This window comes from Xyrauchen texanus, chromosome 4 (assembly GCF_025860055.1).
Source record: "Xyrauchen texanus isolate HMW12.3.18 chromosome 4, RBS_HiC_50CHRs, whole genome shotgun sequence".
In the NCBI taxonomy this organism is placed as follows: domain Eukaryota; kingdom Metazoa; phylum Chordata; class Actinopteri; order Cypriniformes; family Catostomidae; genus Xyrauchen; species Xyrauchen texanus.
This window is the reverse complement of record NC_068279.1, coordinates 28,856,632-28,878,098: the sequence shown is the minus strand read 5'-3', so window position 1 is coordinate 28,878,098 and position 21,467 is coordinate 28,856,632. Positions and strand designations below refer to the sequence as shown.

Sequence of the window (21,467 nt, the reverse complement as noted above, 5' to 3'; positions counted from 1 at the left end):
GACCTTAAGACATGCCAGTCTGTTGCATACTGTGTACTCAAAACCAAACACCAAGACCATGTTAAGCTTCATTTAATGAACCAAAAATACCCTCTTATTTAGTTGTACATCTGAACATCCTCATCTCTTTCTATCCTTGTTAGAGCCAGTTATCCTTTGCTTTTGAAGACTGTAGTGTACACCTTTTGTATGAAATCTTCAGCATTTTGGCAATTTCAAGCATTGCATAAACTTAACAAGTTTCAAGAGAAAGCTGTATCTTTTTTTTTTTTTGGCAATTTTGTGGTCTAATATTGACCTTAAGACATGCCAGTCTGTTGCATACTGTGTACTCAAAACCAAACACCAAGACCATGTTAAGCTTCATTTAATGAACCAAATAGCTTTCAGCAGTGTTTAATGTAATAGCAAGTGATTTTCTAGTACTAAATTAGCAATTTAGCATGATTACTCAAGGATGAGGTGTTGGAGTGATGGCTGCTGGATATGGGGCCTGTATAGATTTGATCAAATATGAGTTTTTTTCAAATAGTGATGATGTTTTTTACATTAGTAATGTCCTGACTATACTTTGTGATCAGTTCAATGCTACTTTGGTGAATTAAAGTACCAATTTCCTTCCAAAACAGCAAACTCTGTACATTATTCCAAACTTTTGGCCGCCAGTGTATATCTTCTAGAATGTGAATCCAGATGAAAAACACTACACTTGTGTCAGTGTCTTTTTGGTGAATGCATCAAGCAGAGGAACAAAGCCCAGAAAATTTTGAAATTAGATTAACTGTATCCCGTTTCATCTCCTCTAAAAATCTTCTAGCACATATTTGAGAAGACTGTCAGAAGCCCTTGCAGCTGTTCATTAGAGAGGCTGGCGACAGGAAACCATTAAGTAAGGGTTCTTCCAGTCATCCAGTTAGCAGAAAAGACATCATGCCATTTGTAGTTTGGCTAACAGACCAAAACTGACATTATTCTGCCTGTTCTGTGATTTTAGATATTAAAGGGATATTTCAGCCTAAAATTATTATTTACTCAGTTTACTAATTTAACTCACAAACCAAACTGTATGACTGACTCTCTGGAATGCAAAAGGAGGTGTTAGGCAGAAATGTTGTGACTGATAGCCCAAAAAATTCTGCCTAGCATGTGTTTCACGGAAGAAAGACATATGGGTTGGTAATTGATGTCAGAATTTAAATTTTTGGGTGAACTATCCCTTTAAATACAATCAATTATTTTAGTTTCTGTTGCATATGAATTGCATTATGTGTATTTTGTTTATAGCAGTGTATAAAAATGGAAAATCCTTAACAGAATACCAAGTATCTATAAATTCATTTTACTTTGTTTATTCTATCAATGAGTCCATACTTAGGGGGGTCAGATACCCCAACATTACATTTTTGAAAATCTTTGTGTGGCTTTCAAGGCGAGGTCACGTGATAGCTCTGCATGACTGTTTTCTAAGGGACCTCCACGTCTGGTCAAGTGCTTTGAAACAACATGCTATAGTTATTTTACTGGCCATAACAAGGAAAAGGGTCGACTGACTGGGACACACACTCACTGTAATGGTATATAGCTGGGAAATTTCTATGCTTAATGTGATCTTTGAACTGAATGACTGACCACACTACCATCTATACGTATATGAACACAACTTATCAATGCAAAACTTGCTGGGTCTGTCGACAGAGGACAAGCACCTATTTTGTACAAGAAAAAACACAATGTTCAGTAGAACACAAATCAGTAGAAGAATTTGGAAACAATGTTTTCATCTTACGAAATAGCAGTTTTCAAAAGGAGAAAACATTCTCCAATCTCTCCCGAGCAATGCCAGCAATGTTTACTTAAGAAAACAACGTCTGTTCAGAGGTAATTAGAGACTCATTAGGAGGTGAAAATAGACTCAGATAAAGTGTATATTTGAAGATAAAATCACAATGGTTGTATGTTACCTAAGTGCTACCTATTAAGTGTTCAAACTGTTTAAACTGATCAAAGTAACATATCAAAAACTGCTTTGTACATTTGTTTACAAATCCTAATTAAAAATACCAATTTGGCTACTCATTCTATATTTAATGCAATACAAATGGTTGATATTAGCCAAGAACCTGCAATACACTTCTCTTCTCTCGTTCCAAACCCCTTTCTTCGGTTGGTAAACAAATGCTATTTTCCTATTGCAGTCATGGTTAGGTTTAGAGTTTGGTCATGAGATTACACTTCATGGTTAAGTTTAGTTTTGGGTTAGGGTTTAAATTTAGGAAAAGTTGTATTAACATTGTTAGTTTGTTTGTTCACTTTTTTACATGGGTGAAAATGTTGAAAGTTTTTGTACGAGCAAACTCGTCCGATTTTGCTGTCTCATTCTATTGAAATGACTTGTCATATGACTGGGTTGAAAAATACATTTACCTATGTTTGGAGAAGAGATGATGATAATCTAAAGATGATTTTTTAAATAAATTATTTTTTTATAAATATGTATGTCTGAAAATGAGAAAATATACATAACATTCACAAGTGTGCAAGTTCACTCTCTCTAATCAAAGTTTTTTATTTTATTTTATTTTATTTATTTATTTTTTTTACCCTCAATTAGTACAGTCTTTTTGATTGAAGTTGTTACCTACTTAAATGAATCACATTTACTTTTATGTTCCCTTTCCTGGTCTTCATTCTCGTTACAACTAAAATATTTTGTTTTTTTGGAAGTTTCTAAATCCTAAAGATGACTGATATGAATCAGAATCTAAACATCTCAATAAAACAAGAACTTTAGCTTTAAAACTTACTAGTCAAAAGGTTTTGACTAGGATATCTATCTCCTCTGCACAACTAACTACACAAGGAATAATGCCACAAAACAACACTCATTTACAATGTGTGACTGTGTATTCAAATATTATCTCTAAAGCTAGAGTGGTGGTGGCGTAGTGGGCTAAAGCACTAAACTGTTAAGCAGAAGGTTGTTGGTTCGATCCCCTCAGCCACCACCATTGTGTCCTTGAGCAAAACACTTAACTCCAGGTTGCTCCGGGGGAGTGTCCCTGTAATAAGGGCTCTGTAAGTCGCTTTGGATAAAAGCATCTGCCAAATGCATAAATGTAAATGTAAATGCATGTTCACACACTATCAACAGTATGACTATGAGCTTGCTTATTTCACAGAATCACCCAGGATGGACAAGGATGACTTAATGCCATCATGAAATTCAAACTATAGAGAAAGAACAGTGAAAAAAAAAAAACAGTTCCACTGGCTGTGAAATTGAAGAGGCCACAAATGATGACATCATTGTATCATGGCGAAAGAGCAAAAACAAATAACAGGAGGGTGGGGTTAGGGGTTAGATCGCATTCAGTTTAAAATGTGTACCACCCAACAATGGAGCGCCTCAGGCATCCAGCACAGGTGCGACCTATCCTGAGTAAATAATGCCAAAACTGTCCAGGTGCACCTTTTGTTTGTGTGTGACTTTTTGCAGCAGGGCAACTTTCGCAACACAGATGAGAAGTACAATGTAGGCTGTGCCCAGTGCTTTATGAGCTCAGCTGATTGGAGAGATAAGACAAACCACAAGACTAAAAAATGATCTAGCTCTAGTGGATGAAGAAGTTAAATGACAGTAGCATTTTTTGCCCCTATATTTTTGTTGTTGTTGTGTTTTTTATTTTATTTATTTCAGTTCAATTGTAACCGGTCTTGACCAAAAAAAAAACAAAAAAAAAACCAAACACTATTTTTGTGACCGTCGGCAGATTTTAAACAAGTTGAGACATTAATTGGACTCTGGCACAACTGGCATGTGTTATTAAAACACAACACAAGGCGGCTAAAACATACTGGATACAAATCAAGTTATACTTAAGGACCAAGCCAGCGCGCCCTGTGCCCCGCCTGCTCGCCGAGGGCGTCACCTTGCGGCTAAACAACAGATAGCTCTGCCTCAAACCAGGCCCAGCTCTCAGCCCCAGCGTCGAGCACCTCGCAGGCGGCATATGCCCCCCGTCTCCAGGACCCCTTCCAGGACCAGGAAAGCTCCGATGTGATCCTGAGACGGGTGACCCAGGCAGTCAGACGTTCGCTCCGGATGTGGTACCAAGACCACTCCGTACCCCGGTGGAGGGCCGGGAGGAGAATCCTTGTTTCATTTGTCGCACCGCCTTCGGGCTGCGGCACCCAAATTCTCAATAGAGCGATTTCCTCACACCCTAGGTCATCCAGCCAGTGTGCGCCGTTCTCACGGTACCAAAACTCTACAGTCCCGGCTCCCCGGACGCAGTTCCCTTGTCATGACGTTTTTCAAGGTTATTCTATTCTTTCAAAGCTTTGGTGCAACCAAACTGGTTTAGAGTAGCAATTACACTGTAGGTGTATTATGTATACTACAAATTGCAACTGAGACACAACCCAGGAAGCCACAAACATAAACCTGCTACCATCCATAAATTCTGTTCCTGGAATGGCTGTTGCTCATTATACAAGTCATGCTTTATAAAGTTTTCATAACACCTAACCACTCTTTTAAATTTGAAAGATTTATGCTTACATGAAAAGTCTTTATTTGTTTGCAGATGACAAGAAAATTACAGTCCATAGTGTACCATTAATTACTTCACCATTAATATGTAGGACATTTATATGTGTAAGGAATTAAATTAAACTGTCTGCATATCTACACCATTATATGTAGGGAAATTTGGTAGTATAAATGTACACAGTATGGATTAAAGTGCCTGCCTACCTTCACCAATAATATGTAGGAAATTGTATAATGGATTTAGCCACATTCGACCACCATTATAAGAAGAATAAATAACAATAATCAGATCATAAATCTGAATAAAATTCTCCACCATTAATATGTAATACAATGGGCTCATTGCATCCACTCACAGTTTATATGTAAGGAATTAACTTAGAATAATACTATTCTCATGGCTATTGAAAATAATATCTCAAATATGTTTAAATATGGTTCAAGCTTTGGAGCACAGATCTTTTAAACAATCAAGTGATGAGATTATTTATCAAAATACACCACAGTCAAATTAATTTTGAATACAAACAAGACTTCATTGCTAATCTATACATATAGACAAACTGACAAATAGGTTGGTGAGTAAATTGTAACAGAAGGTGAATGAAATTATCTGTCCAGAGAAATGGAACTTTATGGAGTCTATAGACAATGTCTTGAAAACCATTTAATACTTATTTCAGTCTAACTCGATTTGCGATCTGGTAACTCAAATTATAATAAAGAGACACTTTCAGCAAAAGTCTTGAGATTTACTTGCGTTTCCTTACATTGCTTTGGTTCTTTGGATCTTGTAGAAAGTTCTGTTACTCCATCAATGTTTTGGACCTCTGTTTAGATCATGGATTGGAATGATGAGGTGAGGCTTTGGAGCAAGGCCTCCCGCCAGGGAAACTCGTGACTCCCCATCACGTCTGTGAGTTGTAGCGCAGAGAAGAGAAAAGCTTCCACTGAACTTTGCATTCCTAGTCTTCCTGGAGTTTACATTGTGCGGATCCTGGCCGTAGAAGGGCTAAGAGCCCAGAGAGAAGAGCATAAGAGTAAGAAGTAAGAGAGAGTTCTTCCTTGGTGGGGAGGATTTGTACTATTGTGGTTAGCCGCACACCAAAAGTGTCTTGAGCCAGTCAGAAGTGTCTTTTGTGGGTTCACACGGTCATTTCTGTCCCTACTTCTGAAGATGATTGATGAGCCTTTGTCTTTAAAGACCCTCGTTTGCTGATCCAAAAGTACATGCTTTATTTATACATTTAAAATATCTTGGATTCAACTGAATATATAAATCTTACTGATAGTGATGTGCTTGTCATGAATGTTTACCATTCCAGTAAAATTAATAAAACAAGATTACAGATTATCATCATCAATTCATCAGTTAGCAAAGTGATTTCAGGTCATAACAACATCATTTTCAGAATTAGCATTGCTTATATTTTGGTACAAAAAGGTAGGTTATATGCATTTTACAAGGTTAAGTCAGCAAAATACTGTGACTGTGTGTGAAATGTTCATGGATTAAGATGAGATGTCTTAGTATTAGACTTGTGTTGTTTATTGCAAACATGAGGGTCTCATAAGGGAGTCTGCTTTAGCTCTGTGTCTTAGTAATTAGGTTTTAGCATGAAACATATAAAATATCAAATTTTTAAGTGTTCATGTGTTACTAAATGAATGAAACAAAGGGACTTCTTCTAGATTTCTGACATGTGGGTTTCTTCAGAAGAGTTGTCTTTAAGTCATGTGATGACCATTAATGTTCAGGGCATTCCTGATTTACAACCTGGACGAGGAGAACATTTTGGTGTGTCCACAGAACTCTCTTTGTTCTCAAGATGGTTCAGACACTCAACAGAGCAGCTCTGTGTCTTAGTTAATAACCTGGAAGGAAAATATCAGTTTACATCCAGGATTTGAATAATTTTGCATAGAAATCGTTAATTCTTCTGCCCATAAGATCCTACAGTAGCATGAATGTAAAGCTTCATTAATTAATTTCTCATAAGAGTAAAAAGTATTAGGCAGGTGGGTTTACTTTTAAACAGCAGAAAAAATAAACACTATTTCAAAGTAATTTTTGTCAAATGTGGTATATTAGAGAGAATGGAAAAAAAATAGTAAAAGGGGTGTGATGATGTTCCAGCATACTGTTTATGTCTTGAGTTTATGTATATATCTTTTCATTTATGAACACAGGAAAGGGTATTTAAAAAAAAAAAATTGTTTACAGATTTTTTTCCACGAAAGGAACAACTTGTAATTATACTGGTTTATAACCCTGTAAACAGTGCTCTTTTAGAGCCCCGATTCAAAGTTAAACATTTGTGGGAAATTCTGTCAGTAGACACTGGCTCAGTCTGCCGTGTGCTCCTCATTTGATCTTAAATCACACATCCCACTGGGGTTGCTACAAGAGGGTCAGGTAAAACCTTTGTTTTAGAGCTGTTTGTGTCAAGGTAAGCACAGATAAACATTTAGCCCCCAGCTAGCCAGAAGATATATGACTTGAGTTTACATTCCACTTTTCATTTATTTTTCTGGTCTTGAGTTGCACTGACACAGATTTATTAGAATTCTGTAATGCTTCCAAAATTTGACCTGTGAAACAGTTATAATAAACCATTTCTTCTGCGTAGGAGGTAAAATCCCCCAACAAGATCTTTTCATCCCAGACTTATTAAATTAAACAAGGCCTTTTTGGACAAAAGTCTCACATGTGGTGATCTGATGTCTATCGGTGATGTTTTTAGAAGTTTCAATATCAAAATATTACAAACCTTATTACATACATTATTACACATATGTAGGCCACACATAATCATCATATTGTTAAATTAGGCATATGATTAGTGCATTTATATGGACTGGCTATTTTGGATACTTCTTTTCCTTACATGTCTCCTGATAAGCAGTTACAATAACATTTGGATTTCAGTTGAAAACAACTGAACCTTATTATTTTTATATTTATGTGGCAGTTTAAGTGATTAACCATCCTATTAGCCTGTTTGGTATATGGTTTTGGCAGACCAATGAGATGAGCGCTACCTTACTATGTAAGGACCCTTATTTTGATGAGTGTATATGTGTCCTGGTGATTCTGGGTTCCTCACTTCCTGGCATTTCCGTTTTCATGCAGGTACGTTGAGGCTTTGCTCACGGCATAATGATGTGAACATCTCAAGGCTAATATGCTTCTGTACAGTTTTATTAGAGCGGAGCTTGTGGTGTGTGCATTGTGGTGAGTTGGCGGTGGAGGTCGCTTTCTGGTATGTTTTATATTCTTAAAATCTGAGGTTGCATGTTGTGGGGGGTATTTATCAGAATCAGAAAAAGCTTTATTGCCAAGTATGTTTTTTACGCCTACAAGGAATTTGTTTTGGTGTTGTAGGCGTGTGTCACACATTCTCTAAATATAAAAAAACAAGTATTAAAATATAAGCAATATTAATATAAATATGTCCACACAGTATATCTTAAAAGTAAGAATAAAAATAAAAGAGCAGCAAATTACAGTGGCATGTAAAGCCAGAGGTGGAGTGTGGAGAGTGTCAGGGTGGGTACCGGGCCTTGTTGATAAGGCAAGTGGCGGATGGAAAGAAACTGTTCTTGTGGCATGAGGTTTTTGTCCTGATGGACCTCAGCCTTCTGCCACAGGGGAGTGTCTCAAAGAGATTGTGGCCGGGGTGAGAGAGATCAGCCACAATATTTCCAGCACGCTTCAGGGTCCTGGAGGCGTACAGGTCCTGGAGCGGCGGCTGATTGCAGCCAATCACCTTCTCTGCAGACCGGATGACACGCTGCATTCTGCCCTTGTCCTTGGCAGTAGTAGCAGTGTACCAGATAGTGATGGAGGATGTGAGGATGGACTCGATGATGGCTGTGTAGAAGTGCACCATCATTGTCTTTGGCAGGTTGAATTTCTTCAGCTGCCGCAAGAAGTACATCCTCTGTTGTGCTTTCTTGATGAGGGAACTGATGTTCATCATTCTGGCATTACTCAGGCACTGTTTAACCGCCTCTGCTGCATGTGGTGGTATCCGTACCACCACATCACGGTGTCTGAAATTTATTTTGGTTTTCTTTCTTTGATTTATTGTTTAGTGTTATTTTAGTGTAATCCCGGATTAATTTGTATCTTCTCTCTACAGGAGCCAGGAGGTGTTTGTGGGGATTAGGGGAGACTAGCTGCCTTCATTTGATGTCATCATGTGCTGACACAACTTCCTTATGGTGTGTGTGGTGTTTGACGATTTGGTGTGTAGAAGTTGGGTTTGGATGACCTCCCGAGTTGTGGCTGGCCTGCATTGTCCCCGCTAAACCTGGCCCTGGAGAATTCTTAGTTTTATTTAATTCTTATGGTGTTTCATGAGAGAGAGAATCTATAATTATAAGATATGTTTTTAATGATGCTGAAGTGTTGTAATAAAATAAAATTTTTGTATTGATTCCTATGTCTCACTCACTCTCAATTCTTTGCCTTTAATTTGTAAAATTTACCTGTGTGCCCTCCACTTGGAAATGACACACACATGCAAATGCAGTGTGTGTGTATATATATATATACTGTATATTACATCTGAACAATGATAAATGTATTGAATGAGAAACGGATATACTGATAACAATAAGAAATAAATAGAAAGTGCATTAATAAAGTACAGTTGTTTTGGGCCAATTTATGCCGAACTGACCTGCAAGATTATTAATAAAGAAAAAAACACTGCAGACATCAGGACAAAACTGATTTTAGGGGGCAATTACATTATAGCTTTAATGCCATATTTACAAATATAAAAACAAATTTATCCTTTCAATCGACCCTGGTACAGATGGTAGGTAAGGTTTGAAGGTGTGTGTTAGAAGGGGGGTTGCCCTCCTGAATTTGACACAGTGTGGATTTTGTTCTTGTTCTAATGGAATTGCAGAAATATTCTGGGGGAATCCCATTACGTAACAAATGGAGTGCTGTAATAATGTACTTGCAGTCATTTCCCCACTGCGGTTGGCCTCCTCCTGCTCTGCCAGGGCTCTCAGGAAGTTATCTTTGAGTTATTTTACTGCATTTGCCAGCTTCATAGAAAAGACAACATTTAAACAGTTGAAATGTCCCTTAAAAAATATCTTCCATGTCTAAAGTGTACTCTGTTTATTTGTTCTAACAGACGTACATTGAAGCTTACTGTTTTTGATCTGCATGCATGCTTGTATCATAGGCAAGGCAATTCAAGTTTATTTAAATAGCACATTTCATACACAATGGTAATTCAAAGTGGTTTAAATGGTAGTGATAACGAGAAATAAATAAAAGTGCTTGTCCATTTTAAAATAATTTAAGAAAATAAAAGACAAAAAGAATGCAAAATTAAAATGATACAGTGCAATAATTATTTCTGCTTTTCATAAAACCCCATGTTGCAGATTAAACCAGAAATACTTTCACATTCCATGATTGAAATGTTTAATAATCCCATGAGATTTAAATAGACAAAATGATATCTTCACAAAATTAAATCACACTCTCATAAGTCTCCACCCCAACAAAACTCCTTTTGCTCACTTCAATGATCATCTCTGTCATTCCACAAGGTTTTTTTTTTTGTCCTTGCTCATTGGCACGTTTACATGAAAGCAAAGGTTTGGCATAATTCAGACTACACCTGACTTAACACTCATTGGCATTCAGACATCTCACAGAGCAGTACCAGCAATAACTCCTTGTCATTCACCTCAAATTTGTTCAAATTTCATAATGTCTGCAGTATACCTGTAGAATCATCTGCTTGCCAGTTAACATGTATTTGAGAACTTATTTCTTCAAGTTTGCACAGTGTTTTACCAGGAGCAGCAGCAGGTGAAAAGGGTAACTAAGAACAGCAGAGGGTAACCTCTCCCCATAATATAGAAAAACATAACACGGCCACTTTCAAACTCTGCTTGCCTCCTAAAAAAATCAGTTTTACAGTTGTGTAGTTAAATACACTAGACTTAACTGTAAAACAGTTACAGTAATTACAGTTAAGTACTTAACTGTAAAAAAGCTAAGTACAGTTCAGTTAAGTTACAGTTAGTCGGCTGTGACCATGACAATTAGCATAGAAACAGGGATAGGGAAAACGTCTAGGTTACTAGTGAAAATCCCTGTTCCCTGATGGAGGGAACGAGATGTTGTGTCGATTGTAGTGATGCAAGGGGCTTTTTCGGGAGCCTCGGATACCTCTGAATGTGAAAAAGACCAATGCCAAATTGGCAAACAGAATTTGCATGTCCCGGCCCCAGGCATATGGGTATAAAAGGTGGGGATCGTGCATCTGTTCAGTCAGGTTCTGCACTGAGGAGCCGAGAAAAATGTTCGCCCATTATAGCGGCTTGGTACAGTATTGTGGCAAGGGGGACACAATGTCTCGTTCCCTCCATCAGGGAATGGTGGTTATACTAGTAAACTAGATGTTCCCCTTCTATCACTCACTCGACGTTGTGTCGATTGTAGTGACACAAGGGGTCCCTATTCAATAGCGTTACCTACACTGAACCGTGTTACGTGATCTGCTGATGCTGGTGCAGCAAGCTGTAGCATGCCATTGAGCATAGGCATCAGACTGCACGTAACCTTCCCCAACACCCCACTAAGACGTCATATTGTTTTTATTAGGTTCCCGGCACCCGACCAAGGATTTCCCTTGAGAGGTGGGAACAAGAGACATAACAAGCAGGGGAGCAGGGCGCAGCCCTTTTTTCTCTCTATGTTTCTCCTCATAGAGTGTTAGATGCGGCCGGGGCCATCTAGTTAAAACACACATCGGGGAAGGCGTTCTTTTCCAGTCCTATTCTTTCAGGGGGAAAAGACCCCGCGGAGAGGTGAAAATGTGGCAAATACGTCACGTGGGCCTGTTACGGCACACATGGAAGTGGCATGGTGGTAGGTCCTGCCTAATTAGGAAGGAGCTCTACAATCACGGAGACTGGGGCAGAGGGCACTGTCCAAGGGAGACACGGGTCCGCCTGACAGGGGGACTGTACCGCGGAAAATACATCACAGGGGGTTACCTTGATAACTGATGCAGCGGAGACGTCATCATCCTGCTCCATGGTAGCAACAGAGACGTCAGACTGGCCATGAGGCGTGCCGGTCTCACGTTGAGCCCAGACGACAAAAGATCCAGTAGCAAAGCTCTCTTTAGAGGTGAGTGGATCAGTGGTGAGATCTTCAGCTTGCTGAACACACAACCGCTCGGCTCCGAATAAAGAATCTGACTGAACAGATGCACAATCCCCGCCTTTTATACCCGTATGTCCGGGGGCGGGACATGCAAATTCTGTTCACCAATTTATCCGAGGTTCCCGAAAGAAGCCCCTTTTGTCACTACAATCGACACAACATCGAGTGAGTGTCAGAAGGGGAAAACAAGTTGTCATATTTTTGAGGGTGACCCTTTATAATATTCCCTATTTTTTATTTGTCATTATGAAAATAGCTTTGAATTAAAAAATTGATGCACCTGTGTTGGCCTTAAGATATAATTTCCTAATTAGTCCCTGTACCCCTCCTTCCTTCAAGGCCTGCACTGTTATTGCAGCAGGTGGAGGGGGGTGGGGGGGCTCTTACAAACAGGCTTACTGCTAGAAAGGATTTAATAGACCATGATGCACTTGGGATCATGCTCTGTTTATTCTGGTTGATGAAAAGAAACTGGGGGAAAAGTTTGAAGTAAATGGAACACACACATGACATTTATTTTGGTCAACTACTCAGCTGTTCATAAACGTGTTCATAAATGTCCAGATGGATACCAGGCACTGTAATACTAGCACGAGAGACCTTGTTACAGTTCCTCAGTGAATGCAATACTTGGGCCATAACACTGTCAGAAGTGATCTGGTGCTCATGTCAACTATCAGGCAAAACTTCTGCAAGCTACTTTGATAGGTTCCCCTCTGTATCTCCTCAAACTATATTAAAAAAAGTTTAGACCATTTAGTGTACATAATTACATTAAACATGAATGCGTAAGATGAAAATAAAACTTCTGGTTATTGAATTTTTAGCTAACATCACACAATTATAAGACACGCTTCTACCATGTACTTTTCATGTACGGTACTACCATGTTTTCAGAACATGGTACCGTGGTACTATTTTTATTTTATTTTACATTTATCTTGGAACTACTATGTGTTATTTTTTACACAGTACTGTGTTATTAATATGTTTTTGACATACCATGTTAATAAATTTTTTTGGACATGGCAATACGGTACTACCATGATTTTTTTCTTTACGTTTACCTACCATGTTTTTGGAAATAGTATCACCATGTTTTTGTATATGTACCATATTCTACCATGTTTTTGGACATGGGACAATGGTACAATCATGTTTTTAATAAAATGTTACTACCAGGGGTATAAAGTAATGAATTACAAATTCTCACATTGCTGTAATTATCTACTTTTTCCCAAGAATTGCACTTTTATAAGTAGTTTAAAATTGTTATACTTTTACATTAGTTCATTTGAAGTGCTGTAACTGTACTTTTATGGGCTATTTTCCTACTCTCTGTGTTCGCTACTTCCCTGTGCCTGATTTTATATTTATCTGTCAACATGATTGGCTAGGGAGTGTCTAGTGACTCTCATCTAATCAAATCACATATAAAAAAAACTTGAACGGCAGCTGCAGATTTGGCGGCATCTGTTATGGATGCCTCAAGCACAGTTCGACACCTGGAAGGGATTTTCGCAGTAAAAAAAGCCAATTGCCTGACTATGTCATGAGTTTAACTTGCTCAAGCCAGATATCAGCATTAATCCTGCCTCTAATTTGAAGAAACATATCAAGGTAAATTTCATATTTCATATTTCTGTTTACTAGATTCTGTGTCTATAACGTAGGCTGTAATTTAATCTGTCACTGAGATTAATGGGCTGCTGTGAGGTTAATGTAATGTTATCAATAGGGCTGGGCAATAAAACAATCTTAATGTTTATCTGAGTAATTTTCTATACTTGGCCTATATTCCACATCTATAACAGGGGTGTTCATTACATCAATCACGGTAGCAAAATCACCACTGGTTGGTTGATATACAGGTGAAACTCGAAAAATTAGAATATCGTGCAAAAGTTCATTCATTTCAGTAATTCAACTTAAAAGGTGAAACTAATATATTATATAGACTCATTACAAGCAAAGTAAGATATTTCAAGCCTTTATTTGATATAATTTTGATGATTATGGCTTACAGTTTATGAAAACCCCAAATTCATAATCTCAGAAAATTAGAATATTACATGAAATCAATAAAAAAAAGGATTTTAAATACAGAAATGTCGGCCCTCTGAAAAGTATAATCATGCATATGTACTCAGTACTTGGTTTGGGCCCCTTTTGCATTAATTACTGCCTCAATGCGGCGTGGCATGGATGCTATCAGCCTGTGGCACTGCTGAGGTGTTATGGAAGACCAAGATGCTTCAATAGCGGCCTTCAGCTCTTCTGCATTGTTTGGTCTCATGTTTCTCATCTTTCTCTTGGCAATGCCCCATAGATTCTCTATGGGGTTCAGGTCAGGCGAGTTTGCTGGCCAATCAAGCACAGTAATACCATGGTCATTGAACCAGGTTTTGGTACTTTTGGCAGTGTGGGCAGGTGCCAAGTCCTGCTGGAAAATGAAGTCAGCATCTCCATAAAGCTTGTCTGCTGAAGGAAGCATGAAGTGCTCTAAAATGTCCCGGTAGACGGCTGCGTTGACTCTGGACTTAATAAAGCACAGTGGACCAACACCAGCCGATGACATGGCTCCCCAAACCAACACAGACTGTGGAAACTTCACACTGGACTTCAAGCATCTTGGATTGTGTGCCTCTCCATTCTTCCTCCAGACTCTGGGACCTTGGTTTCCAAATGAGATGCAAAATTTGCTCTCATCAGAAAAGAGGACTTTGGACCACTGAGCAACAGACCAGTTCTTTTTTTTCTTTAGCCCAGGTAAGACATTTGACATTTGAAGCCCATGTCCAGGACCCGTCTGTGTGTGGTGGCTCGTGATGCAGTAACTCCAGCCTCAGTCCACTCCTTGTGAAGCTGCCCCACACATTTGAATGGCCTTTTCCTGACAATCCTCTCCAGGCTACGGTCATCCCTGCTGCTTGTGCACCTTTTTCTTCCACACTTTTCCCTTCCACTTAACTTTCTATTAATGTGCTTTGATACAGCACTTTGAGAACATCCAACTTCTTTTGCAATTACCTTTTGAGGCTTTCCCTCCTTGTGGAGGGTGTCAATGATGGTTTTCTGCACAACTGTCAGGTCAGCAGTCTTCCCCATGATTGTGAATTTAACTGAACCAGACTGAGAGACCATTTAAAGGCTCAGGAACCCTTTGCAGGTGTTTTGGATTAATTAGCTGATTAGAGTGTGACACTTTGAGCCTACAATACTGAACCTTTTCACAATATTCTAATTTTCTGAGATTCTGAATTTGGGGTTTTCATAAGCTGTAAGCCATAATCATCAAAATTATATCAAATAAAGGCTTGAAATATCTTACTTTGCTTGTAATGAGTCTATATAATATATTAGTTTCACCTTTTAAGTTGAATTACTGAAATTAATGAACTTTTGCACGATATTCAAATTTTTCGAGTTTCACCTGTAGATAAAATATAAAATATTGACTTTTTTTTCCCTGATGTCTGCCACTGCATGTTGTTTGATTGACAGGCGCTAATGTTTGTGCTCTAATGCAGGTTCGCACCTAAACTATCAAATACACTTTATAATTCTGCCAATGCCTGTCTTGATGAGGCATTAATGTAAATGCAGTTAGTTTGGTCTAAAGTGAACATATGTTGTTGGACATATCAAATGTTGGACATGAAGTGTCTAGTAGGCTATGTCATATAAAGGCTATTAATGAAAAAACAATAACGAGAAAACGTTTGGCTGATTAACTTGAGTAGCTGTAAAAGTATTAATGTAATATTTAATGTACATATTAAAATACAGTATATACAAATATGTAATGTTAATGTACAAACTTCAGAAAATTGTGCATCATGCATTAGAATGAGAACACAACTATTTCTGGGCTGAGAAGATACAAGAACTAAATCAATGTTGAACGTTGTATCTCAAAAGGAGGACAATGTGGCCCCAATGTACTACATAAAGAAATTTTTACAACGGAAGTAAATGGGGCCAATCCACAAATATTAAAATGCTCACTGTTTTAAAAGTATAGCCACAAGATGTTAACAATATGCATGTTAAAAGTATAGCCATACGATGTAAACAAAATGCATGTTAACATGATTTTAGCGTGATAAAATCACTTGCTAATCTTTTCTGTGTAAAGTTATAGACAGTTTTACAACTCGATTGCCATGACAACATAATACAATAACCCCCAAAACCCTAAAATGATGATTTAACCCTTGTGCTGTATTGGTATTTTTATTTCACTAAAAAATGAAAATTCTCTCATCATTTACTCACCCACATGCCATCCCAGATATGTATGACTTTCTTTCTTCAGAACACAAATTAAGATTTTTAGAAGAATATTTCAGCTCTGGTCCATACAATAGAAGTGAATGGATGGCAAAATGTTTATGCTCCATAAAGCACTTAAAGGCAGCATTAAAGTAGCCTAATCAGTGTGACTCCATTGGTTAAATCCATGTCTTCAGAAGTGATATGATAAGTTGGGTGAGAAACAGATAAATATTTAAGTAAATTTTTGATGGAAATTTTTCTCACTGCCCAGTAGGGGGCTCACTGATATGCATGAAGAATGTGAATCACCAAAAAAAAAAGAAGAAGCAAGTGAAAGTTTAAGTGGAGATTAACTGAGCAGGGAGGATAATTTCTAGCAAAAATTGACTTAAATATTGATCTGTTTCTCACCCAACCTATCATATCACTTCTGAAGACATGGATTTAACCACTGGAGTCACATGGATTAGGCTACCTTTATGCTGACTTAAGTGATTTTTAGAGCTTCCACATTCTGGCTCCCAAAATGGACCAAAAGAGATGAAAGAGCCCATCTCAGGGGCACCTAGTAGGAGTTTCCTAGAGGGGTCATGAAGACGGGGGCTGTACACTGCCTGCGGGGCGCTCGACGCTGGGGCAGAGAGCTTGGCCCGTTTGAAGCGGAGCTGCCTGGTTTAGTTGCAGGGGGGCACCCATGTATATTCTTCTAAAAATCTAAATTAATGTTCTGCTGATGAAAGAAAGGCATACACATTCGGGATGGCATAAGGGTGACTATTTAACATTTTACATTTTGTGTGAACTATCCCTTTAAAGCCCGATGTGGCCCCTGTACCAAACAACTGATCTATCTCCTCTATTGTGCCAAGTGACCCTGCTTTTTTAGTGTTCAGCTCCAGGGCGAACATCTGACTGCCCTGGTCTTCCATCTCAGGGGCGCCTAGGAGTTTCACGGGTCGTACACCGCCTGGGGAGGCGCTCGACGCTGGGGCTGAGAGCTGGGCCCGTTTGAAGCGGAGCTGCCTGGGCGATGCTATGAGAGGAACTGATCAAGTAGCCATGGGGGGGAGGTTCCTGTCCATCTCGCACTCATGGCGGCCCGGGAAAGCATAGTGGACATCCGTGCATCAGGCTCAGACTGGGCGAGCAGACCCAAAGGTGGCAGCACAGACGAGTCATCAGCATCAGACGGCGCTGTGACGCTCTCCGATGCAGCGGTGAAAACGTCATCCAATTCGGGGGGCTCGAAGGAGAATGCCGGCTGGACGCGAGGCGAGCTGCACTCATACCGAGCTCGGACGGAAGCAAGCAAGCGTACCGGGGGGCAGGTGGTTTGTGGGGTTTTACACAACGAAACCTAGCCCGTCATCATCCCCGAATCGCCTTCGATGCCAGACGGGTCCTCCTCAATCCCGTTAGGAAGAAGGAAAAACGCAGGGGGCGGCTGAAGTGGCTTTCTCTCGTGAGAAAAGAAAGACGCGACCGAAATGGTGCCATGGCTATGTTCTCGCACTGAGAACATGAAAATTCATAAAATTCTGTGTGCGTGTGTTCGCAGCCCAGGCAGCTTTTTATAACCGTCAGAAGTGGAGAGAAATCGACCGCATCCAGGAACTACACAGAGGCGGAAGGGCAACTTGAAAAAGACGCGTCCTGAAAAGGACGTTCAACACCTGCAGTGTATTGCTCTTTTATGAGTGGAAACTCAAACTCTTTTAGAGGAAATGAACTCTTTTAGGAGGAGAGGCTCTCACAATCGACACAACGTCGAATGAGTGACATTAGGGGAACTGATTTTAATTTTATTGTTTCATACATTATGATATTGAAAATAACTTCTCATCTTTTAATTTCTGTAATCATGTCGCCCTTTTATTTATTTTTTAAATCAGATTCATGTAGTGTTTACATTATCATACATAAGTGAAGTATTTTAAAAGTTGTCAGTCACAAACACCTATAAAATACCTATATTTTGTATTCTTTCTGGCAAACAGTCATTAAAAGGAATGTAAATTATGGTATGTGTGCAAAAAAGTTTAATCTTTCCACCCCTGGTTCCTACCATGTGTTTTTGCATGGTATCATGGTATTACCATGTTTGATACATTTACCAGAACTACCTTGGACCATGGTGTATCATGGTGATTAATAATTACTTTTGAGACCATGTAAATACCATTGTATGTGCCATAGTTTTACCATATAATAGCATCACTATTATATAGTAAGCAGCGTAAAAAAAAAAATAAATAAATAAAAAAAAGGCTTGTTTGCTGGCTCTCTCTCCTCTGCCATACTCCGCTTCAGCATCCTTATAATAGTGGATCAGAAACGACTCCAACGAGGCGCAGGTGTATAATGATACACAGGTGCAGACCCATCAGTAAACTCAGACACACAAAAAGAAACACAGAGTCATGACGTCATCACAAGTAGAGGAAAACACAAGACGCGAACCGTAACACTCCCCCACTTAAAGAAAGAACCAGTCTTCTTTTTAGACAGGTTCTGGACGAAGCGACCAGTAGAAGCAAACAAGAACACCATAATAAAAGTAACATTACACATAGGCTACATATAAATTAAATTATACATTTACCTAGCCCCGAGAAAGGGCATCTGCCACAACGTTGTCAGTTCCTTTCTTGTGGTGGATCTCAAGGTTATAACATTGAGCCATTAGCGCTCAGCGCATCAACCGTTGGTTATGATTGTACATTCTATTTAAAAAAACCAAGGGATTATGGTCCGTGTAGACGATGACGGGAGTAGAGCTGTATCCAACATACACATCGAAGTGCTGCAAAGCAAGCAACATAGCTAGAGTCTCTTTTTCGATAGTAGAATAATTCAACTGATGACAATTAAATTTAGCTGAGAAAAAATAAGAGACTGGATGGGATATGCCATCAGCACCACTCTGAAGCAGGACAGCTCCAACTCCGATCGAGCTGGCGTCTACCTCGAGCTTGAACGGACGAGCCAGGTCAGGAGCAGACAACACCGGAGCACTGCAAAGGAGAGACTTTGCACACAAAAATGCACTTTGACATTCCACAGTCCAAGTAAAAACAACTTTAGAGCTACACATCTTCGTTAAAGGAGCAACTACAGTCGAGAAATTTTTACAAAAACACCTGTAATAGCCAGCCATGCCTAAAAATCGTCGCAACTCTCTCCTAGTAGTGGGCACAGGGAATGCAAGAATAGCAGTCACTTTTGCATCAACCGGACGTACTTGACCGTTTCCATCCTGTTTCCCCAAGTATGTAACGGAGGCTTTCGCAAAATCGCATTTAGTCAGATTTAAAGTTAAAGAGGCGCGGCTAATCGGCTAAAAACATTGTGCAAAGTAGAGATGTGATCTGTCCACGTAGAAGAAAAAATAACGACATCATCAAGATAAATATTGCAGTTCGGAACATCACCTAAAACTGCAGACATTAACCTTTGAAAGGTAGCAGGCGCATTTCGAAGACCGAACGCCATACGCGTATATTGAAAGAAAGAATCGGGTGTCACAAATGTGGAGACCTCAGAAGCACGTTCAGTTAATGGCACCTGCCAATAGCCTTTTAAAAGATCTAATTTCGTAATGTACCGAGCAGTGCCAAGATTGTAAATACAATCCTCTACTCGAGGCAACGGAAATGCATCCGGCACAGTAACAGAATTCACCTTGCGAAAATCAGAACGGAAGGAACCGTCAACTTTAGGTACTAAAATGCAGGGTGAACTCCACGGGCTATTACTCTTTTTGGCAAAACCATGTTGAACCAGATAGTTCACTTCACATTTCATGATCTCCTGTTTACCCACTGGACAACGATACGCATGCTGTTTTATTGGAACTGCATTACCCACCTCGATATCATGCTGGATGACAGAGGTTCCAATCGGAACATCACTAAACAAGTTAGGATAATCTTCTACTAAATCAATCACATCCTGACGCTGTTCGCTAGATAAATAGGACAAACGAGATGGTAAAACTCTTAAAATCTCTGAATTCTTTAGATGACCACCACTGAACATCTCCGTGGACATTTTCAATCCATCATCTACATCTTTAGCACCCATGGTACTGGACAGCAAAGATACTCGTTCTACATTTAACACCGACTGTGCCTCACTCTGGGACAACCCATTCACCTCATCAGTCTTCTCAATTCGAGCTACATATTGCTTCAGCATATTTACATGACACAAACGTGTCTTCCGTCGTCTTTCTGGTGTATTGATTATATAATCAGTATCACTCAGCTTGCTCTTAATCACATACGGACCAGCAAATCGCTCAGCTAAAGCAGAACTGGGCAAAGGAAGCAACACTAAAACTTTTTCAGCCAGGCGTAAAATTACGCACAACCAGCGTTTGTCAAAACAACGCTTCATTTTTCCCTCGCGAAGAGAAAGAGCTTCTTTTGCAACAGCACAAGCATTTCGCAAATGTTCGCGGGTACGAGAAACGAAATCAAGCACATTATGTTTCTCAGATGTACCAGTAGAGAGAAACTCATCTTTTAGTACTTTTAAAGGTCCCCGTACATTATGTCCAAAAACCAATTCCGACGGACTAAACCCAAGTGACTCTTATCGCGCTTCACGCAATGCAAATAAAATCAAAGGGACTCCCTCATCCCACTCATTCCCTGCCTCCAGGCAATATTTCCGCAAACTGGATTTCAACGTCTGGTGCCACCTCTCCAGTGCCCCCTGCGATTCAGGATGGTAAGCACTGGATGTGACATGTGACACACTCAAACCTTTCAACACATTTCGGAATATTTTAGACAAGAAATTAGTACCTTGATCTGTTTGAAAAGTTCTCGGCAATCCGAATGTTGTGAAGAACTTTATTAGAGCTTTAGTGACGCTTTTGGCAGTTATATTCCGTAACGGAATTGCTTCTGGAAACCATGTGACCGCACACATAATTGTTAAAATATACTGTGAACCAGATTTAGTTTGTGGCAACGGCCCAATGCAATCTACCAAGACGCGTTCAAACGGATCTCCTACAGCCGGAATAGGGTGGAGTGGAACAGGTGGCACAATCTGATTGGGCTTTCCCACCACTTGACACATATGACAAGACTTACAATACTGAGATACATCAGCTTTCAACCCAGGCCAGAAGAAATGCTTGAGCACCCGATGGTAAGTTTTATTTATACCAAGATGCCCAGACCAAGGATGATCATGTGCCAAGCTTAAAATATGCTGTCAAAATTTCGAGGGCACCACAATCTGATGAACCACGTTCCAGTCATCCAAATTTTCATCATTCGATAAACGAACATTCCAGCTACGCATCAACACAGTGTTGTTCCAATAGAACTGATGATTGTACGAAGGTGACCCTTTACTGTCAGCACTTAAACGACATTTTTCTAACGTATGATCACTTTTATGCGCCGC

The 21,467-nt window shown here is 39.4% G+C and overlaps 1 protein-coding gene across 1 annotated transcript in view; it reads right to left on the bottom strand.

The window, feature by feature from the left end:
• cfap299 (cilia and flagella associated protein 299) overlaps positions 1-21,467 on the bottom strand; it is a 161,768-nt gene that overhangs the window by 96,027 nt on the left and 44,274 nt on the right. The window contains 1 exon segment of the mRNA XM_052123982.1: positions 9,533-9,619. Within this exon segment, the coding sequence (XP_051979942.1) occupies positions 9,533-9,619 (87 nt within the window).